We start from the raw sequence: 24,528 nt of genomic DNA, 5'->3' as shown, positions 1-24,528 counted from the left end.
AGATACGAGTGAACGAACGGAGAAATAATTAAGATAAATAATGCGAACATTAGTTGGTTTTGTTTAGAGACAATTGTGAGTGATGATAAGAGAAAGAAGAAAATATATATATATATATATATATATATATATATATATATATATATTATATTGCATATATAGATAATAATTGTGTAATTTTAGGCAGGTTGCTATTCGTTAACTAAAACAGGTCGATCTCGCGTTAAGATACGAGTGAACGAACGGAGAAATAATTAAGATAAATAATGCGAACATTAGTTGGTTTTGTTTAGAGACAATTGTGAGTGATGATAAGAGAAAGAAGAAAATATATTATACAGGGCTACTCAGGAGAAACGAAGCCACTGATATTGCTTTTTGAGGTATAAGAATAGACTAATTAGTTTGTTTATTGATACTGTACGACTAAGGTAGTTGGCAGTAATTTTAATTATCTGAATGTTCCTTTGTTTGTATTTCCTGTCTTTTTTTCCCTGGTAATAATGTGATGTGTAAATAGTATCTGTACCACGAAATAGAGATAAGATCATGGACTTCTGGTCACAGGAATTTTTTTTAGCAGCGAATCTACTACCTGACAAGAGACGAACGTTCGTCAAGACGATTCCAAAGCCGAATACATACTAATCTTAAAGCACAGGACGACCCCCCATGGATTTTTCATTGTCTGGGGAAAAATCATTTATACGTTATTCCCTGCTTTTGTATGCGTGTCGTTCCGTACCAACGTGACGCAACTTTACAACTTGGATCACGATAATATTGACTAAACACGTCATTCTTGAAATCAAGATCAATATACAATAATAATAATATATGCTATAGGTGAGTAAGGACGATATTCGAGAAGAATAATATCGATGTGCATGACTCACTGAATTCACTAGAATCAACAACAGAACGCAGCATCCAGTGGTCCATTTTTGAAATTGAAAAAATAGCTACAATACAATGTATTATTTTTACCTTATAATTGATACATTTTTAGTCTGATACACTGAATATTTGTCATTGATAAAAAAATTGTTATAGCCCTGATACTTTTGATACTTACCATGATTGATTTTTAATTATTAAATTTTTTATTTAGTTTAGCCAATACACTATGAACCTTTTTAATTTCATGTTATGTGCTTGTCATTTCCTTAGGCTAGCATTTCCAGGATATTGTGGTTCGACTATCAAGCATTACATAGAACAAGCCATTATTTATGGGAAATGCGATAAATGGTACATCCACCATAGATATGGATTAACTGTAACATACATTTATTTTTAATCTTTCCTTAACCAATTATTTTTCCTCATCCTGTACGTATACCAGTACCAGCCTTCTGTCGAATATTAGATGAGTTATTTATTTTCTCAGCTATAAGGCGTTTCAAACTTGAATCGTGATATCCCTACCCTGACACTCAGAGTCCCAGTCTTGCTACCAGACAGACCGGGTGACTATACCTATATGAGAATGGCAGTCTCTATAGCATAGCTCAGTTGTCGTCCAAGAACTCTCACAGTGAGGCTGCCGCAGTTCTTCTGTCGCTTCTTGTGAACATTGTTGCAGTTCCTTTGTTCACGATTTGAGGTATCCAACGACTCGTAAGAAACCCGGTGAACATAAAGGAGGAGGACTTGTCGATCCTTTGTGAATTATATATAATAAAAAAAGCTTCAAGGTATGTCCATTGAAAATATTTAACTAAGGATATCGAAATAGCCCATAAAGATTTTGAACATGATTCATTTTAGTCTGAGACAAAAATAAATTTGTACAGGCTACTGGTAACAGCTTTAATATTTGATGACTGATAATAGCTGATTGATTAGGTTAAGAAATCATATCGAGTAATTTTATGTTTTTAATGAGAATGATTATAAATCAATTATTATAACTGTCAGGCGATCCACTATAACATTGTCAAATAGTCATTCGAACAAAGTAACAATTCGTATGTTAAAATAGTTTCATTTATTTTCCTCGTATTCGGGGTGCAAATAATAGTTACCAACCCTGAGGCATATCTCACCCGGCATAATGTCATTTCATAACGTCTCAACTGGAAAACATATTCGATTTTTATGTTTTCACCTCGCTCCCCTGATCCGGTCAATATTTGTCATACGGTGCGTACAGCTTACGCATACTCCAACTGAGTGATAAGTAACTCCACGAAAGAGTACAAGAACAAAAGAGAAAAAAAATACAAGAACTCAGATAAGAATTAAATCAATATCATTCTATATTATGTCCCACGAGAATTCTCATAACCTAAGTTATATGCGAAGTAGCAGGCTTATCAACACTTAATAATAAGCAGACACAAAGGAGTCACGATCGTCTCTGAAGTTAAAAATAAAAAATTACTAACTGCCTTGAGGTCGTGCAGCAAAACCGATAAAAACCTGCAATTCACTCTTTCACTAAACAATAATATTCTACACGTACGCTGACAATAGCTATGTGGATATGTGTATCGGAGAAATAATTGGCTTGTGAATTTCTCTCCACGTTTCAAATCTTCCTAAAGTAACTTCTTACTCTGAAAGCAAACCAGGATGCTGTATCGTTGTACTGGTATAATAATACCTGTATTCTGTACCAGATTGAACGTCGTCTACAGATCTGACAAAAAAGTAGAACGAACGTATTACCGGTCGACCTGGGATCGCGTCGCTCGAGCCATACTGGCAATATTTAGAAAGAGTCAGGGACGCCCATATAGGGTTAACGATCGCGGATGATATGGCCATGCCGGTTAGCGTGCGTCGCTAATAAATTGCTAGGAGAAATAATGGGGCGTTTCTATGAAAACTTACCAGGCTGCTTTAGCAGGTTGCAATATAATGGCGAACGTTTCTCGAGTCTGTTATTTGATAGCGTCATCGCGAAGAAAAGACATGGGTAATAATAAAAGTGTGAAATTCGCATTAAATTCATTCGCGTCGTAACGCCTACATTAAACGGCAACCATCCCTCTTCCGGATGAGTGAAAAAAGTGGACGTCAGGTTTACCTATGTATAAACAGTAATTCTTGTCAAAACGTAAATTATTTGGACAAACATAAACAAGCCAATGGCGCGAATTGGTTGGTCCACAGTTAAGCGAGATACACTAATCTCTTGGTATACGTACTGATGTAAAACATTGAGGCTCTAGATGAGATCATCAGGATTAGAACAACCCCGCACGATTTCCTCCTCTGAAATAGAATTACGTAATTCTTAAGAAACGCGTCATCCTCGTACTAAACTCTTTCACGTTCCGATGAGATTTCAAAAATAGAGATACTCCCTCCAGCACTCCCACATGGTCCATATAATATACACGGGTGTGGGTATGCTCGTACGGATGTGTAACTTGTAGGGAACTCTGGAACGTAGGTGTCCCTCGTATAAAAAAATGATAGATCAACAAGAAGTTGCAATTAATCAATTCCTTTGATTATGATTATAGTTGATGATAACGACACTGATCTTTCAATATATTTGAATGTTCAGTGCGAGTGCATCAGTTAGATTGGCAGCTGTCATGTAATTGCTTTTGTCAAGGAACATTGGACAATTTATTCTATTTCAAATGTCTCACGTCGTTGTCCAGTATTCATTGGCAATTTGCCAATTTGGCATATTAAAGAAATGGAGGTTAGGAATTTTGACGGTTTCTATACTCGCTGCGAGTGCGAGAGAGAGAGAGAAACACGTATATCGGTGACACAAATTCAACGCCTATTTCTTCACTTGATCGTATATTCTGGATACAACTTTGAATGGCTATAACTTTTGAATTAACAAAGATAACGCATTGTATTTCGTAACGTTTTTAAAAGCACGAATTATGCAGAGTTCATAAAAGAAATATGGCTACGTACAAAGGCATGTATGGCATACATAATAATCAATCGAGTCACGTATTGAAATTCGCGCCTTTCAAGATTGGGTATACATATTGTACGTTGGATGTAAGTTCGTTGAAAAGGATGCGCCGATCTACATGTGTAATACAGTTTGTATAGTTAAAGAAACGCGAGTATAAGTAACGTCCTCGATCTAAATTCATGACGCAAATCAACGGAACTGCTAAACGGCTCTGGCAGTTCGCATGGGCAGGCGCGCAAGTAGGCGACAAATGTGAGTGACGTATCTGATAGCAGGCATCCTGAGACATCTAATGTTGTTTGTCGCGATTATGTTACACCTTTATAAACATAAGGTGTAATGCATGAAATAATGATCTTTAGCTAATCAGTCACACGTGTTATCTTTTATGCTTATCAACAGATGGTGAACCTAAGAACGGCCCTGGGTGTCCACGAACTGATGGATAAGAAAGCTGGACTGTACCGAGCTCTTTTCGCAGAATTTTTAGGGACTATGCTTTTAAATTTCTTCGGTTGCGGTTCGGTTGCCACGAACAATGTGCTGGCGATAAGCTTCGCTTTCGGATTGGCTGTCGCCGCTATTGTACAGGGCATCGGTCACGTGTCCGGTGGTCACATTAATCCTGCAGTCACCTTCGGCCTGGCAGCCATTGGCAAGGTAACATTCCTCCGTTTACATACTCGGCAGTGCATATTAACTATCGAATAGACCTGCAACGGAATGATAATATTAAAAAAGGTATCTAATCCGTTCTAACCTATATCTCAGGTACCCATTATTAGGGCGATCCTCTATGTGCTGGCACAGTGTGTTGGCGCGATAGCAGGATCTGCAGTATTGCGAGCCCTAAGCTTGGAAAGTATTCCGAGGGGAACAGTTGCCTTGGCGAAAGGGGATTTCAACTCTGCCCAGGGTCTGGGAGTAGAGTTCTTTCTGGCTTTGATTCTTGTTGTTGTCGTTTGCGGTGCCTGCGATGCAGGCAAACCTGACAGCAAAGGAATTGCACCGTTGATCATTGGCCTTACTGTCACACTGTGTCACATTGTTGGCGTGAGTGAACTGCTTTTTTTTTACTTAACCTGGTTCACATAAAACAACTTCAGTTAACCTAACGGATTTTCAGATTCCGAGAACAGGTTCGGGTATGAATCCCGCTAGATCGTTGGGCAGCGCTGTTATTGAAAATGCCTTTAACGATCATTGGGTATATTGGGTAGGACCCATTCTTGGAGGCATTGCTGGGGCTCTTATTTACGTTCATGCTTTGGGACCAGCTAAGGAACCGGAACTACCCAAACCATACTCGACCGTCGCTACTGAAGAGAAAGAGGTACATTACACAACTAAGATGTAAATCCTAATGATCATTTTAGATATATGCACTGTTTCCGGTAATACCGGAACTTTGTTGATCGTCTTACTACTTCAATAACCGCTGGAGTTAATTCTGATACACCTGATATAGTTTACGGTAGGACGTTTTATTGTGGTTCTATATTAAGGAGATTCATAACCTCTTACCTTGTTTTCACTGAACTGTCATATAAGTTGATTCTTCCATGAAGCTGTGTATATAAGAACCTTATGGTACATTGACTTAATTTTTTTTTAAGTTTCGGTCAGGTGTTATGGAACTTGACAGATAGACTTAGGGATTGCTGAAGGTTATACAAATTTTTCAAAAAGATGTTACGTCCTTTGTACCCCTTTACTCCGGTGTAACTCGCGCGGGGTGATCACGTCATCCCAACTCAATGCTTTTTAAATGTGGAATAAAATCACGCGAGAATTCACGGGTTAAGACAGTATTATGTGCCCCACAGCGGTTCGAGTACATAGACAGCGGAAGGGGTGGCCTGTGAAGTTATAAAAATCAAAATGGGCGAGAGCAAGCATTAAATGGAAACCTATTAAGATAAGTAAGAGATCTACGAAAAATGCTCCCCTTCTTTTCCAGCTCCAGCGGCTTACCGGAAAGAAGGGCGCCAATCCTGCTTGACACCCTGACGCTTTAATCGCCCGACTAACGAGCATCGCTCCTTGCGCGACGCCATAACCAGCATGACGCATATTATGCTTACCTACAACTACGAGTAGTTTAAAGCGCTAAATTAAGAAACGTACAAAATTCTTATCATACCATTCACGATATCACCGGTTTTATCCTGTTCCTGTTTTGATTATTTAGCGAACTAACGTTATTCGTCTCATTCGTCATCTCGAAATTATCTCTCTTTGATTACATTTTTATCGCAATCATCTATCGTCCAGTGGTAATTACTCTTTTTTTTTTTAACTAAAGTCAATCATTATTTCATTTATCACAGGCACGCGGAGCTGGGCCGTAACGTCATTTTCATTTAATTAATATAGTGCAGCATATATTTAATAATCGAGATACGTGGATGGTGCGTACGTATAAGTATTATACTAGTTGTTCGATTTAAGAGAAAAAACAAGGGAATCCTGCCCCGTGATTGTGGGGAGAAGTTACAAGAAACAAATTGACGGAATCGAGTCCCAATTTACTCAACGGAAAAATAGGCTGATAATTATACTTTATAATTGTCATACCTATTTTCTTGTTTTCTTATTATTCTTGTCGTTCACTCAATAGACAGAACATGTAATATTATGAATATGCATGTTAAACACGTGCCAGGTGCATTTTTGTAGTATAGTTTAGTAAGTAACTTATGACTGTATACCTTATCCACGTAATGTGCAATAAAAAAAATGTACGCATGTTTTCTATACCTTGTGAGTTGTTATTACGTGACGATCTTCAATTATTATTATTATTGCTGGATTAACGATACAGGAGGAAGTATGACAAATAAAGAATTAGCACTCCAGTCATTGGACACGTACACACCACACTTTGTATTTGATACAGAAGTTTACAAATAAATTGTATGCTTAATTCATTATATTCTATTTTTTCTTTGCTTTTCGTATAATCTACTTACTGTGGATTACTGTGTCCTTAGATAATCAAACACTTATAGATAGCGACGTGTTCGAATCCATACTGTGATTTTCTTACTGTCTTAATTCACACGACGTATTCTGTAATACTGCACGGAATACGTCGTATATTATACGTGATTATTATTATTATTATTATTGATAAGAAGGTATACGTCGATCGATAGTTAATCCACATCCAATAAAATAATAGCTCAGCGAATGCAGATGTTGCAGACAATCAGTTGTCGTTTATCTTTGTGCTGAAAACTTGAAGAAAGATAATTACAAATTTGCAATTCCTTGCATGGTATATACAAGCGTGTACGGGCGCAACTGAGAAGTATTTGAAATAAAATGTGCGGGATTGAGAAGGACGTGTTTAGTGATATCTGGCGTTAATAACTTAAACTGCAAATTCATACAATTATTTGTTAATTATTTAATTTTTCACCAGACAAGACGTTTATGGGATGCGATTTAGTTTTCGACTGTAAACAAAATTTTACATATTCTTTTATAGGTCTTGTAAAATTCTTATAAAAAAAAGATTGAAAATAAAATGCCCGTATACGCAAGAAAATCTCAAGGATACTTGATTAATATCTGTTTTCAGTTATCCATGGTATTACATAAGTGTACCATACTTATTCCATATATCTTTTACAATTTCCCGTCTAACTAGAATCAGCTTATACATTTTAAAAGTTACAAAGAAGAGTGAACATACATAGCGTACGTTATGAAATTCACTGCCGAGACTGCGTGTATCGTTGTGTCCTTGTTTACTTGAATGCAATTGATTGAGACATAACCATATTCGCAGTATTTGTAGTGAATTTCGGGACGTATCTATAAGAAATAATGGCGATAGTAATATACGTAGTATACCGTATGTCCCACCCCAAGTAGGACACTTGAAGTTGCTGCGATAGAAAACGAGTAATAATAATCGCGTTTACCGAACGAATTATCCATTTGTATGGTAAGAAGTTTTAATTCATTTTCGATCGCGACAACTTCAGGTATCCTACTTGGGATGAAACATACGGTATATTGGCTACTTTAATGTTGCAATGGATTATACATTGCCGTTGAGTAGAACGCTGAAGGGAATCCATCTTTTGGAATAGAATGTTGGCTTTAATGTGTCGCATTTCTAATGAAGGTGCACGTATCAAGGTATTTCTAAAATCGTGTAAAATCTAGGTAATTTCTATCTAGTTATTTTTGTCTGCATATGGGGCTTGGTGGATCCCTCATGGCGTAGCCTATGTTTGCATAGACATATAAACTATTACTCAGCCTTCCATTTGAGAGAGTTTGTCCTCGAGGCTATCCTGTGTGTCGTTAGGGTCAGTCAGATTGATCGTGTCGTTTGATTGAGACAAGGTGATTACTGAATCTTCAAGATTATTGTCTTCAGATTTTTGCCCATCTAACGTCGACTCTGATGCTCCAAATATATCTGTGGCTTCGGACAGATCTTGACCTGTTAAAGATAAGGACTCACCATGACTCTCATCCAGAACAGTGGTATTATCCTCATTTTCCAGTTGCTCCACTACATCTTGGTTACCCTGACTATCCTCATTAGTGGCTACGCCAGAGTCTTCAATCTTACAAGATTCTTCAGCAATTTGTTCTTCGACTACTTCCATCGGTTCACTAGATGTTGTATTTTCAACTTCTGTGGTCTCGATCTCTACTCTACGCTCACCTTCTCCAATAGCTGGGATCTGACTGAGACTACTAAGAACATTCTCTTGCATCTTCACTACGCTCTCTGCAGAATCTAGGATGTTACTCAATTCACGACTCATTTCTTCAACTTCAGATGGCTCTTCAGTTTTCACCAGGACAATCTTCTTATTACCATATACCTTGGACGTACTCATCACTGTTGGTTTCTTATAATCTTTCTTAGACGATTCCGTCGTTGTCAATTCCTGCTGCTTCACGTCTTCCTTGACAATCTTAAACTTTTCCTCCTGCAAGGAACTCTGATTCTCCTCCTTAGATACAATCGGCTTATCATTGTCATTATATTCTTGTTCTTCATCATAAATGCTTTGCTTCCTCTTAACGAAAACCCTCTTTAACGGCAATTGCTGCTCGTCCTCAGATTCATCATGTCTCTCTGGTAACATTTCGTCCATGGGTTCATACTCCTGCTGCTTTCTGGCCTGCAGCTCTTCAATCTTCAGACGTTGCTGCTCTACGCGTTTCTCAAGTTGTTCCAGCTTCTCCTTGGTCTCCTGATCTCCTTTAGTCAGCCCCGAAGGTGTTCCTGGAGTCTGCTCGACCTTCTGCACTGTAACAGTCTTCATAGATGCAGAAGATAGGGTTGATGTCTGAGATGTTTTCAATTCCAATTTTGGCGAATCAGTAACCATTTGTTCAGTTTTTATGGGTGTACCCTGACGATGATCACTAGTTTGCAATACACTCTGTGCCAGAGTCTGATTCTTGTCCATTGGCTTCTTTACTACTACTCTTTTGACAACGTTACCAGCTGGCAGTTTGGCAAGCTCTGCTGGATCAATGATTGTCCCATCCGGATTCATGATGACTTCTCGGGTCGTGTCACCCTGCCTGATGATTCTGCGAACGATGACTCGCTTCGTGACCTTGTGTGCTGTCCCTGGAGTACCCTGAGTAGTCGTCGACGTGTTGTCTGCCTCTTTGGTGGTGGTTGTTGATCCTGATGTCTCGGTACCTCCTGCAGATTTTCGTACAACGATCCTTTTGATTACCTTAACCGTGTTAACGGATTTTGGAGTAGCGCTGCCAGGATCGGCCTTCTCTTCCTTCATGGACTGATTCGGCGTGGTGTGGCTGGACTGAGACCTGGTGTGGATTTGACTGGAGGAGCTCACGGCGGTGTCCTTGGCTTGTTCCTGTGGAATGTTCTGATGTTTCAGGGGTATTTTATGTTCTTTGAAGACTGACGCGACGATTTTCTGTACCTGTGCTTCGGTCTCGTCGACGCGGCTCTTCGGTGTGTCATCAGATTTGATCGGAGTAACCTTTGAATTTGATTGACCAGCTGGGCTTGGCTTCATCTTCGTTTCCTGAATCTCTCTGCGTTGAATGGGCATCAAGGTTTTGATTGTTTTCTTGACAACGTTCCCATCCTTTCCACGTACGAAGACGATCTGCTCCTTTCTGTCTTCCTTCTCTGTTCTGTCACGTTCTTCCTCACTGTCTGGCAAATCAGTAGTTTTTGGAAGTTTCTTCACAATATAAGATGGTGGCTCATAATCATCATCTCCATCAGAGTACTGTTCCTCTTCCTCTTCCTCTTCAGAATCTGTCTCTGGCTTATCCTTTGTAGTGTCAGGGGGTAATCCATCTGGCCCCATTTTCTCACCAGCTTCAATATGCTGTTTAATATGTGTCACATAATCAGCCCTGTTTCTACAAGACTCTTGACATACGTCGCAAGTAAGACCCATGCCTGACCTTTTACTATGAGTTAGCTGATGTACCTCAAGGCTTTCCTTGCGTTTGAAAGCTTTGCCACAGTCCTCGCAAACGTGTCGCTTTTCAACAGAGTGCGAACGCATGTGTCTAGTAAGATGATGAGAGAGAAGAAACGTACGTGGACACAGTTTGCAGAGATATGGCCTATGTCCAGAATGGGTAGAAAGATGACGAGCAAGTTTAGTGCTGGTTCGGAAGGCTTCCTTGCAGTATTCACAGACAAAGGTGTTGTCCTCATTATGAAGCATCTCATGTCGCTCTAGACCCTGCTTGTAAGTAAAGCGTTTGTTGCAAATGTTACATTGATAGGGCTTGATGGCTTTGTGCACGGTCTCCTCGTGCTTTTCTAGTTCATCAGTAGTAAAGAATTCTCGGTCACAGTGCTGACAACCATAACGCAACTCCTCTCTGTGAACCTTCTCATGGCGTTGGAGAAGGTTAGCTCGTGAGAACTGCTTATGGCAAATCGGACAAGTGAATGGCTTCTCCTCGGAATGCGTGGTCATATGCTTAGCCAGATCGTACTTAGAGAAGAACATGCGGTCGCATTCAGTGCACTTGTAGTTGCGATCACGATGTGCTCGCTGCACGTGAAGTTGGAGTGCTTGTCTCAATGGGAAAGTGCGATCGCATTGATCACAGGCGTGAACCCTTATTTCACCAGGTTCTAATTTCCTGTCTTCCTTCTCGTTAGAGGCTTCATGATCGCCTTCACTCCCGCCATCCTGTTCCTCGTCATACAGGTCATGACGCTCAACTTTGCTTATCTGCTTCTCGGACTGTCTTTCTCGTTCTCGCTCTCGCTCCCTGGTGTCTCTTCTGTCGCGTTCATTGTTTTCCACCTTTGGTTTCTTTGACTGCTCATTCTGGCTCCTCTGCTCGGCCAACCTCTTAGTGCCTGTCTCGGGTGGGTCATTTGAAATAGGTGGAAACGGTCTCGGTAAGACTCCTGACAGTGGATAAGCTCTGAGAGCCTCGTCTGCTTTCTTGCACTGGAGCTTGAATTTGTAGGAGCGATCCAAGTTCCAGCGGCACATGGTGCATATCATCTGTGGCATTCCATCCGCGGCGTATACCTACAAACAAGAAGCAAAGTATTGTATATTTACAATTCAGGAAGATCATGCTCCCTTGAAGAATCAGAGCAGTGCAGAAAAATTTCCTTAACATAACCCCAAGAGAAATATATCCTAATTTCATCGCGCTAAAGTCAAATGCAATAAACTACAGGATGGCCACTGGAAGACTGAATGATATAAAACAAAAACCCCGCCAAACCCTTCAGTCTTTCAGTGGCCACCCTATATTTTCAATTTTAATAACAAGTATTGACATTCTCTAAAAATATTATTCCCGCCAAAATATCTATTGTCTGAGATTCCATGTTGAAGCATCAAACCGCCTGGTGAGGATAGCTAGCAAGCCCCACATACGTAGCGGAACACACACCACACACACATACGTCCTTTCCTCCATGAATAAAAAGATACGACGCTGTGCGTTCAATGGCCGCCTCAGTCGTTAAAGAAGATTCCTACGTTATCCGTGCCAGTCAAAGCTATTGACTCGTCTACATTTCACCGATCGCACCAACATCAATTAATGGATATATATGAAAATTCCATGACTAGAGGAGCTATAAAGATAATGACGTTCTAAGTAAGTTAGAAGCTCTAGTTTATATTCTGTATTACCTCGATGGCGACGCACGACATAATCTGCAGGGTAAGCGGCACCTGGAAGGGCTTGCTGTGGTCCCTCTCGTAGATGAAATTCAGCGGCTCGGTCTCCGTTAGGCAAAATCTACAAACCCGCCTGGAACGGAGCGGCGCCGGCCTGCTCTCCATTGTAGTGAAGTTCGTACGATTCGCAAATATTAAAATGAAGCAAAGCACTTACACTCGCGTTAATTTTACCCGATCGCGCATCCGGTGGGGACAACGCCGAGCGTCGGTAAGCGTCGCGTCACAAGTAGCGAGCGAGACAAAGTATACCACCGCTATGGCGGAACTCAGCCCGGACTCGTTTCCTCTGCGTGGCGTCGTCTCACCAAGTCCAGACACGAGACTCGATCCCGAATTCGGTCTTTGCACACTAGCGCCACGACGCCGCTATAGCCGCTACATATTCGCTTCCCTTTGATGCTCTGTCAGTAATGTCGTACTTTGCCGCATCGGTTGGGATTCCTCTTTATCGATTAGCAAGGTTTACCACCTTGGCAGCACTTGTATATTATGTTACTTTCTCGACATATCCTACCACTAGCGACTAGGTTTGATCTCTTGTGAACCCTGATTCCAGCTCCACCTAAAGGATAAATGTCATGAAAAAAGATTATGGCTGGATAAGTACTAAGCGCAGCATTTTTATGGGGCTAACTAGTTATCATTCATTTGTTCCTTCTAATCTTTTTTAATAACATGAATGCAGGATTTATTGGGATAACCTTTTTAGAGACTTTATTACCAGAGAAGAATTTTTCGTGAATCAAAAAAATGTCAGGACGTCATAAGGCTGGACCATCGCTTAACACAGATGCTCTTCGTCGCGATGTCGATACCGACGTCCACAAGGTGGACATAACAGTTCTCATGAATAGACTTAAAACTGATTCGCAACGTGGATTGTCGGCTAACGTAGCTAGAGAACTTTTACGGCAACACGGAATGAATTCTTTAACGCCGCCAAAGCAAACCCCAGAAATCGTAAAAGCTATTCGCTGCTGCTGCAAAGGATTTTCACTATTAATTTGGGTTTGTTAATAATCGAAGGAGTCTATGATTAATACGGAATTCATTACGTGGAAATATTTCTTTAACAGTTTGGAGCTGTACTCTGCTTTATCAGTTATTTCATCGAGCAACAAACCTTAGGGGAACCGACTCAGGATCACCTGTGGCTTGGCGTTGTTCTAGTAATCCTGATTATGGTAACGGGAATGTTTAGCTACTATCAGGAGTCCAAAAGTTCCAGAATAATGGAATCATTCAAGCAAATGCTACCGGAGAAAACGAAAGTACTGCGCGATTCCGAATTGAAGGAAATATATGTCTCTGAATTGGTACTCGGCGATATCGTCCTACTGGAAACCGGTGACCGAGTTCCTGCTGACATTAGAATCCTGGAATGCCAAGGTGGATTAACCTGTTCAGAACGATTTTATTCTTTTAGCCTCACCTTAATCCTGTTTTTGTTCCTCGACTCAATTTCTGCCCCTCTTCATCAAGGACTAAAGGTAGATAACGCCTCTCTTACTGGAGAATCCATACCGCAACTAAGATCCTCAAAAATGTCAGAAGGACCTCTGTTGGAAGCTAGAAACATGGCGTTCTTTTCTACTAGCGTCGTAGAAGGTACTTTTATATAATTCATAGCATTTTCCATATCTCTATACTTGTATTAAAATGATTTTAGGAACTGGAAAAGGAATAGTAGTCGCTTGTGGTGATCAAACTATAATGGGTAGAGTTGCTAAATTAACTTCAAGGCTTTCTTCGAGACCGACGCCATTGTCTCGCGAAATCCATTTGTTTATGAGATTTATATCATCCTGGGCCATTTTCTTGGGAGTGTCATTTTTTGGAATGTCATTAGCTCTTGGCTATGATTGGGTAGATTCAGTAGTATTTCTTATTGGCATTATAGTAGCTAATGTGCCAGAAGGTCTTATTGCTACCGTGACAGTGAGTTTGACTTTGACTGCCAAAAGAATGGCGAGTAAAAGTTGTCTAGTGAAAAATCTCGAGGCCATTGAGACTTTAGGATGCACTGCTGTTATTTGTTCTGATAAAACTGGGACGCTCACGCAAAATAAAATGACCGTGAGGATCTAATTGAACGTTGATATATTACTTATTAATTATCGTACGTCGACTTTTAGTATCTACGGGCACATATAATTTATAGGTTCGCCATATGTGGTACGACGGTTCATTGAAAGAAATCATGGCTTCTGATACCTGGATAAAATATGTGAATAGCCCATGCTTTCAGGATATAGCTAGGATAGCTAGTCTCTGTAATAGAGCTGAATGGGTCCAACAAGATAGTACCATTGGGCCCCCATTGCCATTGAATAAAAGAAAAATTCTAGGCGATGCTTCTGATGGTGCTTTACTTAAATGTATGGAAGTTCTTCTAAAAGGTGGTGCTGAATCATACAGAAAGGAATATAAAAAGGTAATAACTATTGTATTAATTATAATGGAAATCTTGCCAGTGAAAGTAGAAACTAGATATTGCACATTATTTATACTGATACAAGATATATATATATAATTCAACGATATTCAGGGATTTCACTATTTATTTACGATCCATTGAAACTATTCAGGTCTTCGAAATTCCATTCAACTCTACCGACAAGTTTCAAGCCAATGTTCACTTGAACCAGGGTGTTCACCTAATATCACTTAAGGGTGCGCCTGAAAGTGTTCTTGAACGCTGTACAAGATATTCATCCGGCAAGGAGACTCGTGATCTCGACGAAGACACCAAAATGGCGTACACAGAAGCCTGCAAGATCCTAGCGAACAATGGTGAACGGGTACTAGGCCTTGCTGACTTGGAGTTAGATCCAGTTCAATTTCCTCAGGGTTTTCAATTTAATGCAGACCCACCGAACTTTCCAGTTCATGATTTAAGATTGGTAGGAATTAATTCTTTTCATAGATTGTCCATACCGTATATCATCTTGAGCTACTTGCAATGGGAAGAAACCCGTTACACCTGGTATGAACAGGCATATTCAGTATAGTAAAGGTCATCCGCTCGGGTGAATTATAGATGTAACGGGTGTAAGATTGAAAATGAAAGGTGACAAATTATATGCGATTGTATATACAGGTGGGCCTGATCTCAATGATGGACCCACCGAGGCCGCCGGTCCCCGACGCCGTCTACAAATGTCGGTACGCCGGTATCAAGGTGATCATGGTTACGGGTGACCACCCTGACACGGCCAGGGCCATAGCCAAGTACGTAGGCATCATCACCGAGGACCAAACCGAGTCGGAAAGACATTCCGTAGTATTGACTGGGCCGAAATTGCGGGACCTAGAACCCATTGAATTGGACAATATTATACGACGTTATCCGGAAATTGTCTTCGCCAGAACGTCACCGGTTCAGAAACTTCAGATCGTTGAAAGCTGTCAGAGGCTACACTTGATTACTGCTGTTACTGGAGACGGGGTTAATGACTCACCGGCTCTTAAACAAGCAGATATTGGAATTGCCATGGGAATTGCAGGTGACCTATTCGTTATGCGGGTACGTACACAGATCCCATATTTAAGCATGTATTTGACTATTCATGCAAATCAAAAGTCCAGGGGAAAATGCTGTTCATTGATTTAGTGGCGCTGGTAGAATGCACGTGCACAGAAATACATGCTTATATATTAAAACTGTGGGCGGACGCACATAGTCAATATAATACAAAGTATCTACACAGTCTCAATCATAGATTCTATAATATTCTTTATTTTTCATGGGAACTGCTAAGGATCTGACGTCAGTAGACAAGTGGCTGATTTAATATTACTTGATGACAATTTCGCCTCCATTGTAACTGGAATTGAGGAAGGACGTAGAATCTTTGATAATCTTAAATCGAGCATAGCTTATACGTTAGCTAGTAATATTCCTGAGGTGACGCCATTTCTTGCGTTCATTGCACTTGGCATACCACTTCCGGTCGGTGTCATATGTATATTATGTATCGATCTCGGTACTGATATGTGGCCAGCAATTTCATTGGCTTATGAAAAATCTGAAAGTGACATCATGTCCAGGTAATTGTCACTCATATTTATCTCAAGGACGGTTGAACATGAAATTCCCATTTTATTTTTAGGAGACCCAGAATTCCCCAAATGGACCATTTAGTAAGTCGGAAATTGATCTTCATGGCTTATGGACAGATTGGGATTATAGAAGCAGCAGCCGGCTTCTTTACTTATTTAGTAATAATGGCGGAACATGGATTTTTACCAAGGAGGCTGTTCGATCTTCGATCATACTGGGACAGCATCGCCATAAACGATCTAATGGACAGTTACGGTCAAGAGTGGACATACAAACAAAGAAAAGTCTTGGAATATACATGCCACACAGCTTTCTTCGTCAGCATAGTAATAGTACAATGGGCAGATGTAATAATATGCAAAACACGTAGAAATTCGATATTCCAACAAGGAATGAACAATTGGTTCCTAAATTTCGGATTGCTCTTCGAAACCGGAATGGCTTGTGTGGTGTGTTATGCTCCATACATGGATACCATTTTGAAGACGTATCCCTTGAAAGCAGAATGGTGGTTGCCAGGACTTCCATTCGCTTTGATGATCCTGATATACGACGAATTGCGAAAACTGTGGATCAGAAGAAATCCTGGTGGATGGTGGGACCGTGAGACGGCGTATTAAGATTTTCAAAATTCTATAACTCCTCAAAGAGACCTCGAAATATCTGCCATAGGATTTTCATGAACAACATTAAACCTGAGTCAGATTCGAATTCCAGAACTTTTAATAACTGAACTGTCTAATAACTACTATTTTATTGGACGTCTATAAATACACCAACCGGTACGGAATCGGTTCTTTGTTGTTTCGCTCCCCCACTTCTCCACCAACCACCCAACCAACAATAACTACGAAGATAACTCTTGATGACATCGTATGCACCATACGTGTAACTATATCGTGCCGATGCAAGTATGCAGAAGAGTAGCTCTCCTTAGACTACACTCCTCTGTCAAGCAGGAGTGTTGTAACCCGTTGCCGTTGAAGAATAAAAGTGGGGGCCGCATATAAGGCTTTGAGGCCCAGTTCGGGCCCCAGTAGTCTCTAGTCATCATCACGTAAAGCACCGAGGGTTACCGAAGCATTAGGGAAAACCCCGTGACTGATATCGGTCGTTCCGCAAGACTACAATAAATTACAATTGGTGTTCATCATCTGTGGCAGACATGAAGACAAAGCTGATTTGTCTCCTCGTGTGCCTGGGTAAGTCGGCGGCTATTAGAAAAATGAAAATGGAAGAGAAGAAAAGTTACAGAAAGACATGAGAGAGCCACAGTAACATTAAATTATTATATCTGCATGAGAATCTGTACTATACGGGGCAAGAAAGTGGCATTACGAAATGAACTGTCTTAAATCTCTTGAATGACCGATAGAAAGAGATAAAGAGTGAGAGAAAAAAAATTGACTGATCCCCCATTTAACAGTCTCTATTGAAATTTCGCTAAAAACTGGAAAGCGGTATCCACGTACGGGCCCACAATAGTAAAGATCCTGTCTGCGCCATGAGGCCCCAAGCACTTTCTCGCTTTCTTTCATACGCGAGGTCGACCGGCGTCTATCTCCTACTACGCCTTCTCCTTCTCTTCTATCTGACTGCGCCTTTTATCCTTTCGTCTATACACACTTACAAGATATAAGTCCCATATAAGTCACTTCGTTCAGGGCCGGATAAACTACCTTGAAAATGTCAAGAGCCAATCACGTTGGATTCTTGTGCGTACCGTTATTTTATTATTGCTATCGATACGACTTCCGCATTCTAATTAGATATTTGTAATATTTTTTCTTTATTAATCTTTATCTTTGCTATATCATTGAGAGTCGTTGTTACGGATGTAATCAGAATTTTGATATTTTTCAGGAGCCGTGAACGCTCTGACGAGAAAGCAAGAGGCTGCTGAACAAAGTCGACGTAAGACGGCCTCACCGTCTCAGAAAAAAGAGCCTGTTCAGGAAGACGAGTACGAGGATGAGGAACTAGCGGATGAGTGTCCTGAACCTAATGGATACTTTCCGGATGCTGAACAATGCGACAAATATTATGATTGTCGCGACGGCAAGGGTACTGAGAAATTATGCCCCGATGGGCTAGTATTCAATGACTTCAGTCCCCAACATGAAAAGTGTGACTTGCCTTTCGGTATTGATTGCTCCAAGAGGCTGAAACTCCGTAAGTCCCAAATTTCTAGTACTCATTGAACGAGAACTGATTTATGACTAATAGGAATATGATGAAATTTATTGATTGGAATTGTAGAAAAGCCTCAACCCAGTCAACATTGTCCACGTATGCATGGTTACTTCGCACATGAAGACGCAAAGATATGTGATACATTTTATTATTGCGTGGAAGGTAAATTCAACATGATCACCTGCCCTGACGGTTTGGTATTCTCTGAGAAGACTGGCATATGCAACTGGCCCGATGAGGCCCAGAAAAAGGGCTGCGGCTCCAGGGAACTTTTCAACTTCACTTGTCCCAAGGTCGACGACTCGGTCGCGGCGACGCATCCTCGTTACGCTGATGCCGAAGACTGTCAATACTTTTATGTCTGTGTCAATGGCGAAATTCCACGAAGAAGTGGATGCAAACTTGGACAGGCTTTTGACGAAAGGACCGGCAAGTGCGATTGGGCCCGAAAGATTCCAGAATGGTAAGTCACTCTGTGATAATTCATGCATGTATGTATGTTCCGTAGGATCGGATCAAAAAATAAAATAACAAACTCTGGAAAAAGAAAGCTTTCAGTCTCAAGGACTGAGCGTTACGTGAGGCGAATTGCCGCCATTATTCGGCCGATCCGTTATGCTATACTTTCCACGGTACTGACAGCAAAAGAAATTTTTATTGATTAATCGGATGCGGTTCCACATTTTATTTTGATAGATTTTCAATTTTACGTAATTTCATCTTTTTTTAGACATAACTCAATGGCAATTTTTGTTATTGGCATTTTTATGTATTTTCAATGTTACATATATTTTTTTCTATTACAGCAAGGATTGGTACAAGGGTCAACTCACTGATCAGGAATTGGATGCTTTGGAGAATCCACCTCCAAAACCAAAACCTACTGGGGGACCAAGCAGGCGAAAGAGTTCAAGACCCACGTAGAAACAAGACTCGATATTTAGCATTAAGATACATTTTTATTAATTTGTACAATAAACATTTTCACATCAATTCGCCGCTATTGTTTTCGTTATTCTACCCTATGGATTATCTATTAAAAGTAGTGAAATTCTTATGAAATTATATTCAACCCCCGAGGGCCTGGTTTAAAAATACATCCTTCGAGTATCCTGTTGAATTTTCAATGAAGCAACAACAAAAATGAGTCGTAATGCGACGCAGTCAGCGAAAATACATTCTTAAGCGTCTCGTGACGTCACCACACGGTACCAGCCTTTCGCCATCGAATGTTTAGCGTCCATTTCTTCCATTCCTATAGACGACCATATAACCGTTACATTGACCGGCTATAGAATCCTGACAAGCTATGTTAAGAAACCACCGTATGGTTCAAAAGTAAAAATTTCCAAATTTTCCAAAATTTGTCATAAGAAAATGAAAAATTGACAAATATACACCACGATTTCTCCTGAAAGACAGAAATAAATAAATAATACAAAAATAAGTATAGCTAATACTGCATAAAATCAAAATGCCAGTAACCGTCCTTTTGCCACATTCGAATGCACGAGTCTCTGAGAGTGAGTAAAATAAATAAAATCAAAAGTATAGAGGAAAAAAAAGCGAAAAAATTAACAGAAAATCAAACGGATCCCAGAGAAATGTCGTATAGTAAACGTGAGAGCGAAGCGTATAGAATAACCAGAAGGTAAAATCCACGGTAGAAGTTCGTAATGGTCGGATCACAGGTAATCTTAATTCTCAACGGCTATCCCCGGCGATGGTGTGTGACGTTCCGTGGTGTGGCCTCCTGGTGTGTACACGCAGCGAAAGTGGGGAAATGTACCATAGTGGGGATCGGTAAGGTATACCCTCAGGAGAGCCGTTCTCTGACTGCAGTCTCTCGCGACGAGACGCTATTCCAAAGAGCGGGCCCAAAAATTAACCTCTAGTTGTCAAAGTCACTTGTATATTTATTAACCGGTACCTAATCTCTACGACAGTTCACACGACCATCGACAAAATGGCTAAAGTGTGCCTGATGCTGATGCTGGCTTTAGCCACAGTAGCAAGTGAGTATAGCAATGACAATAGATAAAAAAATACACAATTCACAATAGCCTAGAGAATTTAATAATTTTATAATCTATCATAGTAAAATTACGATGAGCCCACTTTCTATGGAAAAGCCAATAAGGTAACATATGGTATCAGATCTATGGGACTCATGGACTTTTTATTTGTTTTCATTATACGACTCCGCGATTTCACTAGCATGGATGGAAAGTGGAACTTATTAAATAAATACGGTGAATCGTTATTCACAAGAAATTAATATACGATTAATGATAAATGTCCACCACTTCTTTCTCTTGGGATGCTGCGCCTTGTTAAATTTCCAAGATGATATTCGTATTCCACAGACTTAAGGCAGCGTGTTTGGGTGAGACCGGGGTTACTTTCTAAAATGTAAATGTCAGATAGCTGTCTCCCTGTTGCATAAGTGATATCTCCTTAGGAACAGTAGTCATCGCGAATTACATAATCCAAAACAGTAATAACGATCTACATAAGATGAACCATACAAGGTTCAACGTCCTTGTTCTCGCACGATCTCAACATAGCTTAGCCTCTGTACCAAATATGATTCTAACTAATAACTTTCACTGATTATGATTTTTCCAACAGATGGCGCCTACAACTGTCCAAAAACCAATGGCCAATTTGAGGATGCAGTACAGTGCGACAAATTTTACGACTGCGTAGATGGCGTCGCGAAGGAGAAGTTTTGCCCGGATGGTCTTGTCTTCGACCCTTTGAACCGCAAGGTGAACAAGTGCGACCACGTTTTCAACGTGGACTGCGGCGACCGTCTCGAATTGCGTAAGTGAATCTGTGGATTTGATAAAAATTTTGAAAATATTAAATTTTGACAATAAAAGTATTATTTATTTTCATATACAGAACCACCACAACCTACGAAAAAATGTCCAAGACGTAATGGTTTCTTTGCCCATCCTGACCCAACCGTATGCAACATCTTCTACAACTGCATCGATGGCGAAGCCATTGAGATCACATGCACCACTGGATTGCATTTTGATGAGTACAGCGGAACATGCGTGTGGCCTGACAGTGCTGGTCGTGAGGTATGTAACGAGAAATGAAGAATGATAAGAGTTATTAATTATAATTGTTAATTGATACAATTTTTTGATTAGCCTAATAAAAATTAATAAAATATTTTATCAATCTCACAGAATTGTGGCAAGGTTGGAAACAAGCTTAAGGATGGTTTCGAGTGTCCTAAGGAAGGTCAAGTTGACAGCAGAGGAATGGCCGTCGATCATCCCAAATATGCTCACCCTGAAGACTGTCAGAAATTTTATGTATGCCTGAACGGCGTCACACCACGTGAACAGGGTTGCAGCGACGGTACGGTTTACAACGACGAGCAGCAGAGGTGCGACGCTCCTGAGAATGTTCCTGGATGGTACGTAAATATAGTATTAGTGAAATTTGACAAAGAGACACAAATCTAGCAATACACTTCATATACAGCGAGGACTGGTACAAGGATGACGACAAGAAGGCCTAAGCTGACATAGGAAGTACTCCTGTCCCGCATCGGGATCCCAAAGCCACCTTTTTAATCCTATCGTATATTTTGTATAAATACGAAAGACATTAGCCTTGTAAATGTTTTACAATAAATGACCATTTTTCCCTGGAAACGTTGGTTGCATCGATAAAAATAACCCTCGAAAATTACCTACTATGAAAAATCACGTAACACTGTGAACTCATTCTTTTTTGTTTTTTTTTGGGTACGTACAGATTTCTCATAAATTTTGAAACTACCAATATACTATATCCGTACTAAAGAAGGTATCCAACAACACAGTAGCAATCATATAACATATTATAAACAAGCGAATAAAAAACATATATAAACTGTATGTGGTTACGCGCTGGTAAAAGGGGCGTCGATCGTTGAATGTTCACCCAGGCAGATCGTCGCCGTCTGCACTGACTTTCACCTTATTTACACGAGAGCGACAAGCCTTTCCTCGTTTTTCCAAAGGAGACGATATCGCGATGCGATGGGGACTGTCGAACCTGGAACTTGCAGAGTTTCTTGCAGCTATTGATCTTGAGTAAAAGCCACTAAGAATCGATCGGTTCTGCTTTCTTACGTTACGGGAGGCAGGACTCAGTACCTGCAAGTACCAAGTATCTAAGCACGTGTACGTACATACAACCTGTTAGTAGATGAAACTAAAGATGAATGAAGACGTGACCATATTATATTTTTTACATTTCTCTCATAGATCGAATTCCGGGAATACCAATAGCCAATGGTATGAAACATAAGCATGTGTTCAGGAATCCGTGACGCGTGCTTTCTCGCGAATTCAGATGTATCTGGTTATTATATATATATATATATATATATCATACTCAATAATGCACTCAGGTACAGTAGTATATACATATAGTGAAATCTCGCGAATTCAGATGTATCTGGTTATTATATATATATATATATATATATCATACTCAATAATGCACTCAGGTACAGTAGTATATACATATAGTGAAAATTGATACATGCTACCAGGTCTTCGTTTGAAGATCGCGTTATAAAGATCGCAGGACCCGTTTTGACATTCAGACAAATGTCAAAGCTTTCTAGAGTCACGACCTGTCTTTTTGCATATGTATATGCCTGCTCCCCTCTTAATCGATATATATGTATACGTGTCCACCAAACCGCAGCGGCCAATGGAAAATAGACCAAACTGAATGCAAATGAGAGTAGGCAGGCCTTTAGGTATAAAGGATAGCAATGAGAACAGCTGTCCGGCCCTCTCCTACCTGAACTGGGTAGAAGAAAGATGAAGAGAGGGCTTTCGAAGAAAGGGGAGGGGTCGTGAAATGAGACAGTGGTAGAATGCAGTCGAGCAAATCGGGACCGAGAAGTCAGTCACGTCGCGTAGCTCCTTGCCAGAGAAGGAAGATCCACGATCAGCAAAGATTCTTAAGTATGGCATCTGCAGGGTGTCGGTTTATTTTACCGCTTATGGTGGCTGCCGCCATTATAACCAAAAGTCAGGCTCAATTTCGCTGTCCAGAGACTAAGGGCTTTTTTCCGGACCCTGAACAGTGCGATCTTTACTACGCATGCGTAGACGGGCAACCGGAAGAACGTCTATGCAAGGACGGCCTCGTCTTCAGGGACGACAATCCTAAAAAAGATTTCTGTGACATACCTGCGAACGTACCCTGCGGCGACCGCACCCTGCTACGTGAGTTTCCAGTACCCTGATGGATTGATTATTTTTAATATTTTTGAAAATTTTACTCGTAGACATTTAAAAAAATTTTATTTCTTTGCAGAGGAACCACAGGTCAGCAAACAATGTCCACGCGCAAATGGCTATTTCAAACTTGACGATCCAACCTCTTGCGATCATTTTGTGAACTGTATCGACGGAGTCGCCCAATTAATGCCTTGCCCGCCGGGACTTGTTTACGAGGACAAGATGGCCACCTGCGTGTGGCCTGCAGACGCCACGAGACTCTGCGAAGATGTGAAACGTGATGCTCTGGATGATGGATTTACTTGTCCCGAGGGAGACGTCGCTGGACCACAAGGAAGAATCTTGCCACATCCTACTTATCCTCATCCTGAGGATTGTGCCAAGTTTTACATATGCAGGAATGGCGTAAGGCCACAAAAGGGCCAGTGCGAGTATGGCACCGTTTACAATGAAGATAGCTTCAGGTGTACTGATCCGGACAATGTACCAGGATGGTGAGTAATTCTATGATATACTAGCTCACCTCGAAATCCTTCGAAGTTATGTCCATTTATTCTTCATAGTTTATCCACATTGTTATCATTCTAACCTCCCTGCGTACATAACCTTTTTTGTCGTATTACGCTTGACGCATGAGAACGAGAAATTCTATTGATGTTATGTTATGTTGCAGCGAGGACTATTACAAGAAAAAGAACTGAGTCACGTGCCAACGTTAGCAATGTAACCAACGACTTTTACTCCTTAAGAACAATAAATATTTTAATCTTATGCAATTTCGTATTAAATGTGCTATTACAAACTGCAACGAAGTTATTGTTCACCCAGTGGCTATATTTGACGGAGTACCTTTCTCTTTATATAATTGCGTCAAATAGCTATTTCCAATAATACTCAAATTATTTG

General features: G+C 40.5%; 6 protein-coding genes across 9 annotated transcripts; 5 read left to right on the top strand and 1 right to left on the bottom strand.

Moving 5' to 3' along the window:
• The first annotated feature begins 1,487 nt into the window (after positions 1 to 1,487).
• On the top strand, positions 1,488 to 6,657 carry LOC107269757 (aquaporin). Of its 2 annotated transcripts, none has more exons than XM_015743979.2 (5): positions 1,488 to 1,697; positions 4,301 to 4,558; positions 4,670 to 4,951; positions 5,025 to 5,231; positions 5,725 to 6,657. In XM_015743979.2, exons 2-5 carry the CDS (start codon positions 4,301 to 4,303, stop codon positions 5,761 to 5,763), a joined length of 786 nt encoding a protein of 261 aa, XP_015599465.1. In that variant the 5' UTR covers positions 1,488 to 1,697; the 3' UTR covers positions 5,764 to 6,657. The 2 variants fall into 2 exon arrangements, with proteins under 2 accessions (XP_015599465.1, XP_015599463.1); XM_015743977.2 differs by having other exon boundaries at positions 1,490 to 1,697; positions 5,859 to 6,657.
• A 100-nt stretch (positions 6,658 to 6,757) lies between these two features.
• Positions 6,758 to 12,418, bottom strand: LOC107269756. Of its 3 annotated transcripts, none has more exons than XM_015743976.2 (3): positions 12,049 to 12,418; positions 9,838 to 11,430; positions 6,758 to 9,768 (listed from the first exon to the last, which is right to left on the bottom strand). In XM_015743976.2, exons 1-3 carry the CDS (start codon positions 12,199 to 12,201, stop codon positions 8,170 to 8,172), a joined length of 3,345 nt encoding a protein of 1,114 aa, XP_015599462.1. In that variant the 5' UTR covers positions 12,202 to 12,418; the 3' UTR covers positions 6,758 to 8,169. The 3 variants fall into 3 exon arrangements, with proteins under 3 accessions (XP_015599462.1, XP_015599461.1, XP_015599460.1); XM_015743975.2 differs by having other exon boundaries at positions 6,758 to 9,780; positions 12,049 to 12,417; XM_015743974.2 differs by having other exon boundaries at positions 6,758 to 11,430.
• LOC107269732 (sodium/potassium-transporting ATPase subunit alpha) lies at positions 11,440 to 17,040 on the top strand. Its single transcript, XM_015743909.2, has 10 exons — positions 11,440 to 12,013; positions 12,656 to 13,107; positions 13,176 to 13,488; positions 13,582 to 13,707; positions 13,769 to 14,175; positions 14,261 to 14,533; positions 14,688 to 15,002; positions 15,200 to 15,605; positions 15,861 to 16,149; positions 16,212 to 17,040. The coding sequence occupies exons 2-10, from the start codon at positions 12,850 to 12,852 to the stop codon at positions 16,780 to 16,782; spliced, it is 2,958 nt and encodes a 985-aa protein (XP_015599395.1). The 5' UTR covers positions 11,440 to 12,013; positions 12,656 to 12,849; the 3' UTR covers positions 16,783 to 17,040.
• A 137-nt stretch (positions 17,041 to 17,177) lies between these two features.
• Positions 17,178 to 19,348, top strand: LOC107269733 (protein obstructor-E). The gene is made up of 4 exons (XM_015743910.2): positions 17,178 to 17,364; positions 18,026 to 18,334; positions 18,422 to 18,818; positions 19,162 to 19,348. Exons 1-4 carry the CDS (start codon positions 17,328 to 17,330, stop codon positions 19,277 to 19,279), a joined length of 861 nt encoding a protein of 286 aa, XP_015599396.1. The 5' UTR covers positions 17,178 to 17,327; the 3' UTR covers positions 19,280 to 19,348.
• Positions 19,349 to 20,180: 832 nt separating this feature from the next.
• Positions 20,181 to 22,032, top strand: LOC107269736 (protein obstructor-E). The gene is made up of 5 exons (XM_015743924.2): positions 20,181 to 20,370; positions 20,987 to 21,181; positions 21,263 to 21,447; positions 21,559 to 21,791; positions 21,860 to 22,032. Exons 1-5 carry the CDS (start codon positions 20,322 to 20,324, stop codon positions 21,894 to 21,896), a joined length of 699 nt encoding a protein of 232 aa, XP_015599410.1. The 5' UTR covers positions 20,181 to 20,321; the 3' UTR covers positions 21,897 to 22,032.
• A 1,200-nt stretch (positions 22,033 to 23,232) lies between these two features.
• Positions 23,233 to 24,393, top strand: LOC107269734 (protein obstructor-E). The gene is made up of 3 exons (XM_015743912.2): positions 23,233 to 23,607; positions 23,699 to 24,116; positions 24,296 to 24,393. Exons 1-3 carry the CDS (start codon positions 23,253 to 23,255, stop codon positions 24,321 to 24,323), a joined length of 801 nt encoding a protein of 266 aa, XP_015599398.1. The 5' UTR covers positions 23,233 to 23,252; the 3' UTR covers positions 24,324 to 24,393.
• Positions 24,394 to 24,528: the final 135 nt, after the last annotated feature.

Source organism: Cephus cinctus, unplaced genomic scaffold (assembly GCF_000341935.2).
Source record: "Cephus cinctus unplaced genomic scaffold, Ccin1 Ccin1_scaffold0689, whole genome shotgun sequence".
In the NCBI taxonomy this organism is placed as follows: Eukaryota; Metazoa; Arthropoda; class Insecta; order Hymenoptera; family Cephidae; genus Cephus; species Cephus cinctus.
The sequence above is the reverse complement of the archived record's forward strand: the minus strand, read 5'-3'. Positions and strand labels throughout refer to the sequence as shown.

Excerpts from the sequence above, each read along its gene's own strand:
- LOC107269757 (XM_015743977.2), top strand. The coding sequence starts at position 4,301 with ATGGTGAACCTAAGAACGGCCCTGGGTGTCCACGAACTGATGGATAAG. Across the intron at positions 4,559-4,669 it reads GCCTGGCAGCCATTGGCAAG|GTACCCATTATTAGGGCGAT; the intron begins GTAACATTCCTC and ends CCTATATCTCAG. Across the intron at positions 4,952-5,024 it reads CACTGTGTCACATTGTTGGC|ATTCCGAGAACAGGTTCGGG; the intron begins GTGAGTGAACTG and ends ACGGATTTTCAG.
- LOC107269756 (XM_015743974.2), bottom strand. The coding sequence starts at position 12,201 with ATGGAGAGCAGGCCGGCGCCGCTCCGTTCCAGGCGGGTTTGTAGATTT. Across the intron at positions 11,431-12,048 it reads TGTCGTGCGTCGCCATCGAG|GTATACGCCGCGGATGGAAT; the intron begins GTAATACAGAAT and ends TCTTGTTTGTAG.
- LOC107269732 (XM_015743909.2), top strand. The coding sequence starts at position 12,850 with ATGTCAGGACGTCATAAGGCTGGACCATCGCTTAACACAGATGCTCTT. Across the intron at positions 14,534-14,687 it reads ACAGAAAGGAATATAAAAAG|GTCTTCGAAATTCCATTCAA; the intron begins GTAATAACTATT and ends GAAACTATTCAG. Across the intron at positions 15,003-15,199 it reads CAGTTCATGATTTAAGATTG|GTGGGCCTGATCTCAATGAT; the intron begins GTAGGAATTAAT and ends TTGTATATACAG.
- LOC107269733 (XM_015743910.2), top strand. The coding sequence starts at position 17,328 with ATGAAGACAAAGCTGATTTGTCTCCTCGTGTGCCTGG. Across the intron at positions 18,335-18,421 it reads CTCCAAGAGGCTGAAACTCC|AAAAGCCTCAACCCAGTCAA; the intron begins GTAAGTCCCAAA and ends TTGGAATTGTAG. Across the intron at positions 18,819-19,161 it reads GCCCGAAAGATTCCAGAATG|CAAGGATTGGTACAAGGGTC; the intron begins GTAAGTCACTCT and ends TTTCTATTACAG.
- LOC107269736 (XM_015743924.2), top strand. The coding sequence starts at position 20,322 with ATGGCTAAAGTGTGCCTGATGCTGATGCTGGCTTTAGCCACAGTAGCA. Across the intron at positions 20,371-20,986 it reads GGCTTTAGCCACAGTAGCAA|ATGGCGCCTACAACTGTCCA; the intron begins GTGAGTATAGCA and ends TTTTTCCAACAG. Across the intron at positions 21,792-21,859 it reads CCTGAGAATGTTCCTGGATG|CGAGGACTGGTACAAGGATG; the intron begins GTACGTAAATAT and ends CTTCATATACAG.
- LOC107269734 (XM_015743912.2), top strand. The coding sequence starts at position 23,253 with ATGCAGTCGAGCAAATCGGGACCGAGAAGTCAGTCACGTCGCGTAGCT. Across the intron at positions 23,608-23,698 it reads CGGCGACCGCACCCTGCTAC|AGGAACCACAGGTCAGCAAA; the intron begins GTGAGTTTCCAG and ends ATTTCTTTGCAG. Across the intron at positions 24,117-24,295 it reads CCGGACAATGTACCAGGATG|CGAGGACTATTACAAGAAAA; the intron begins GTGAGTAATTCT and ends GTTATGTTGCAG.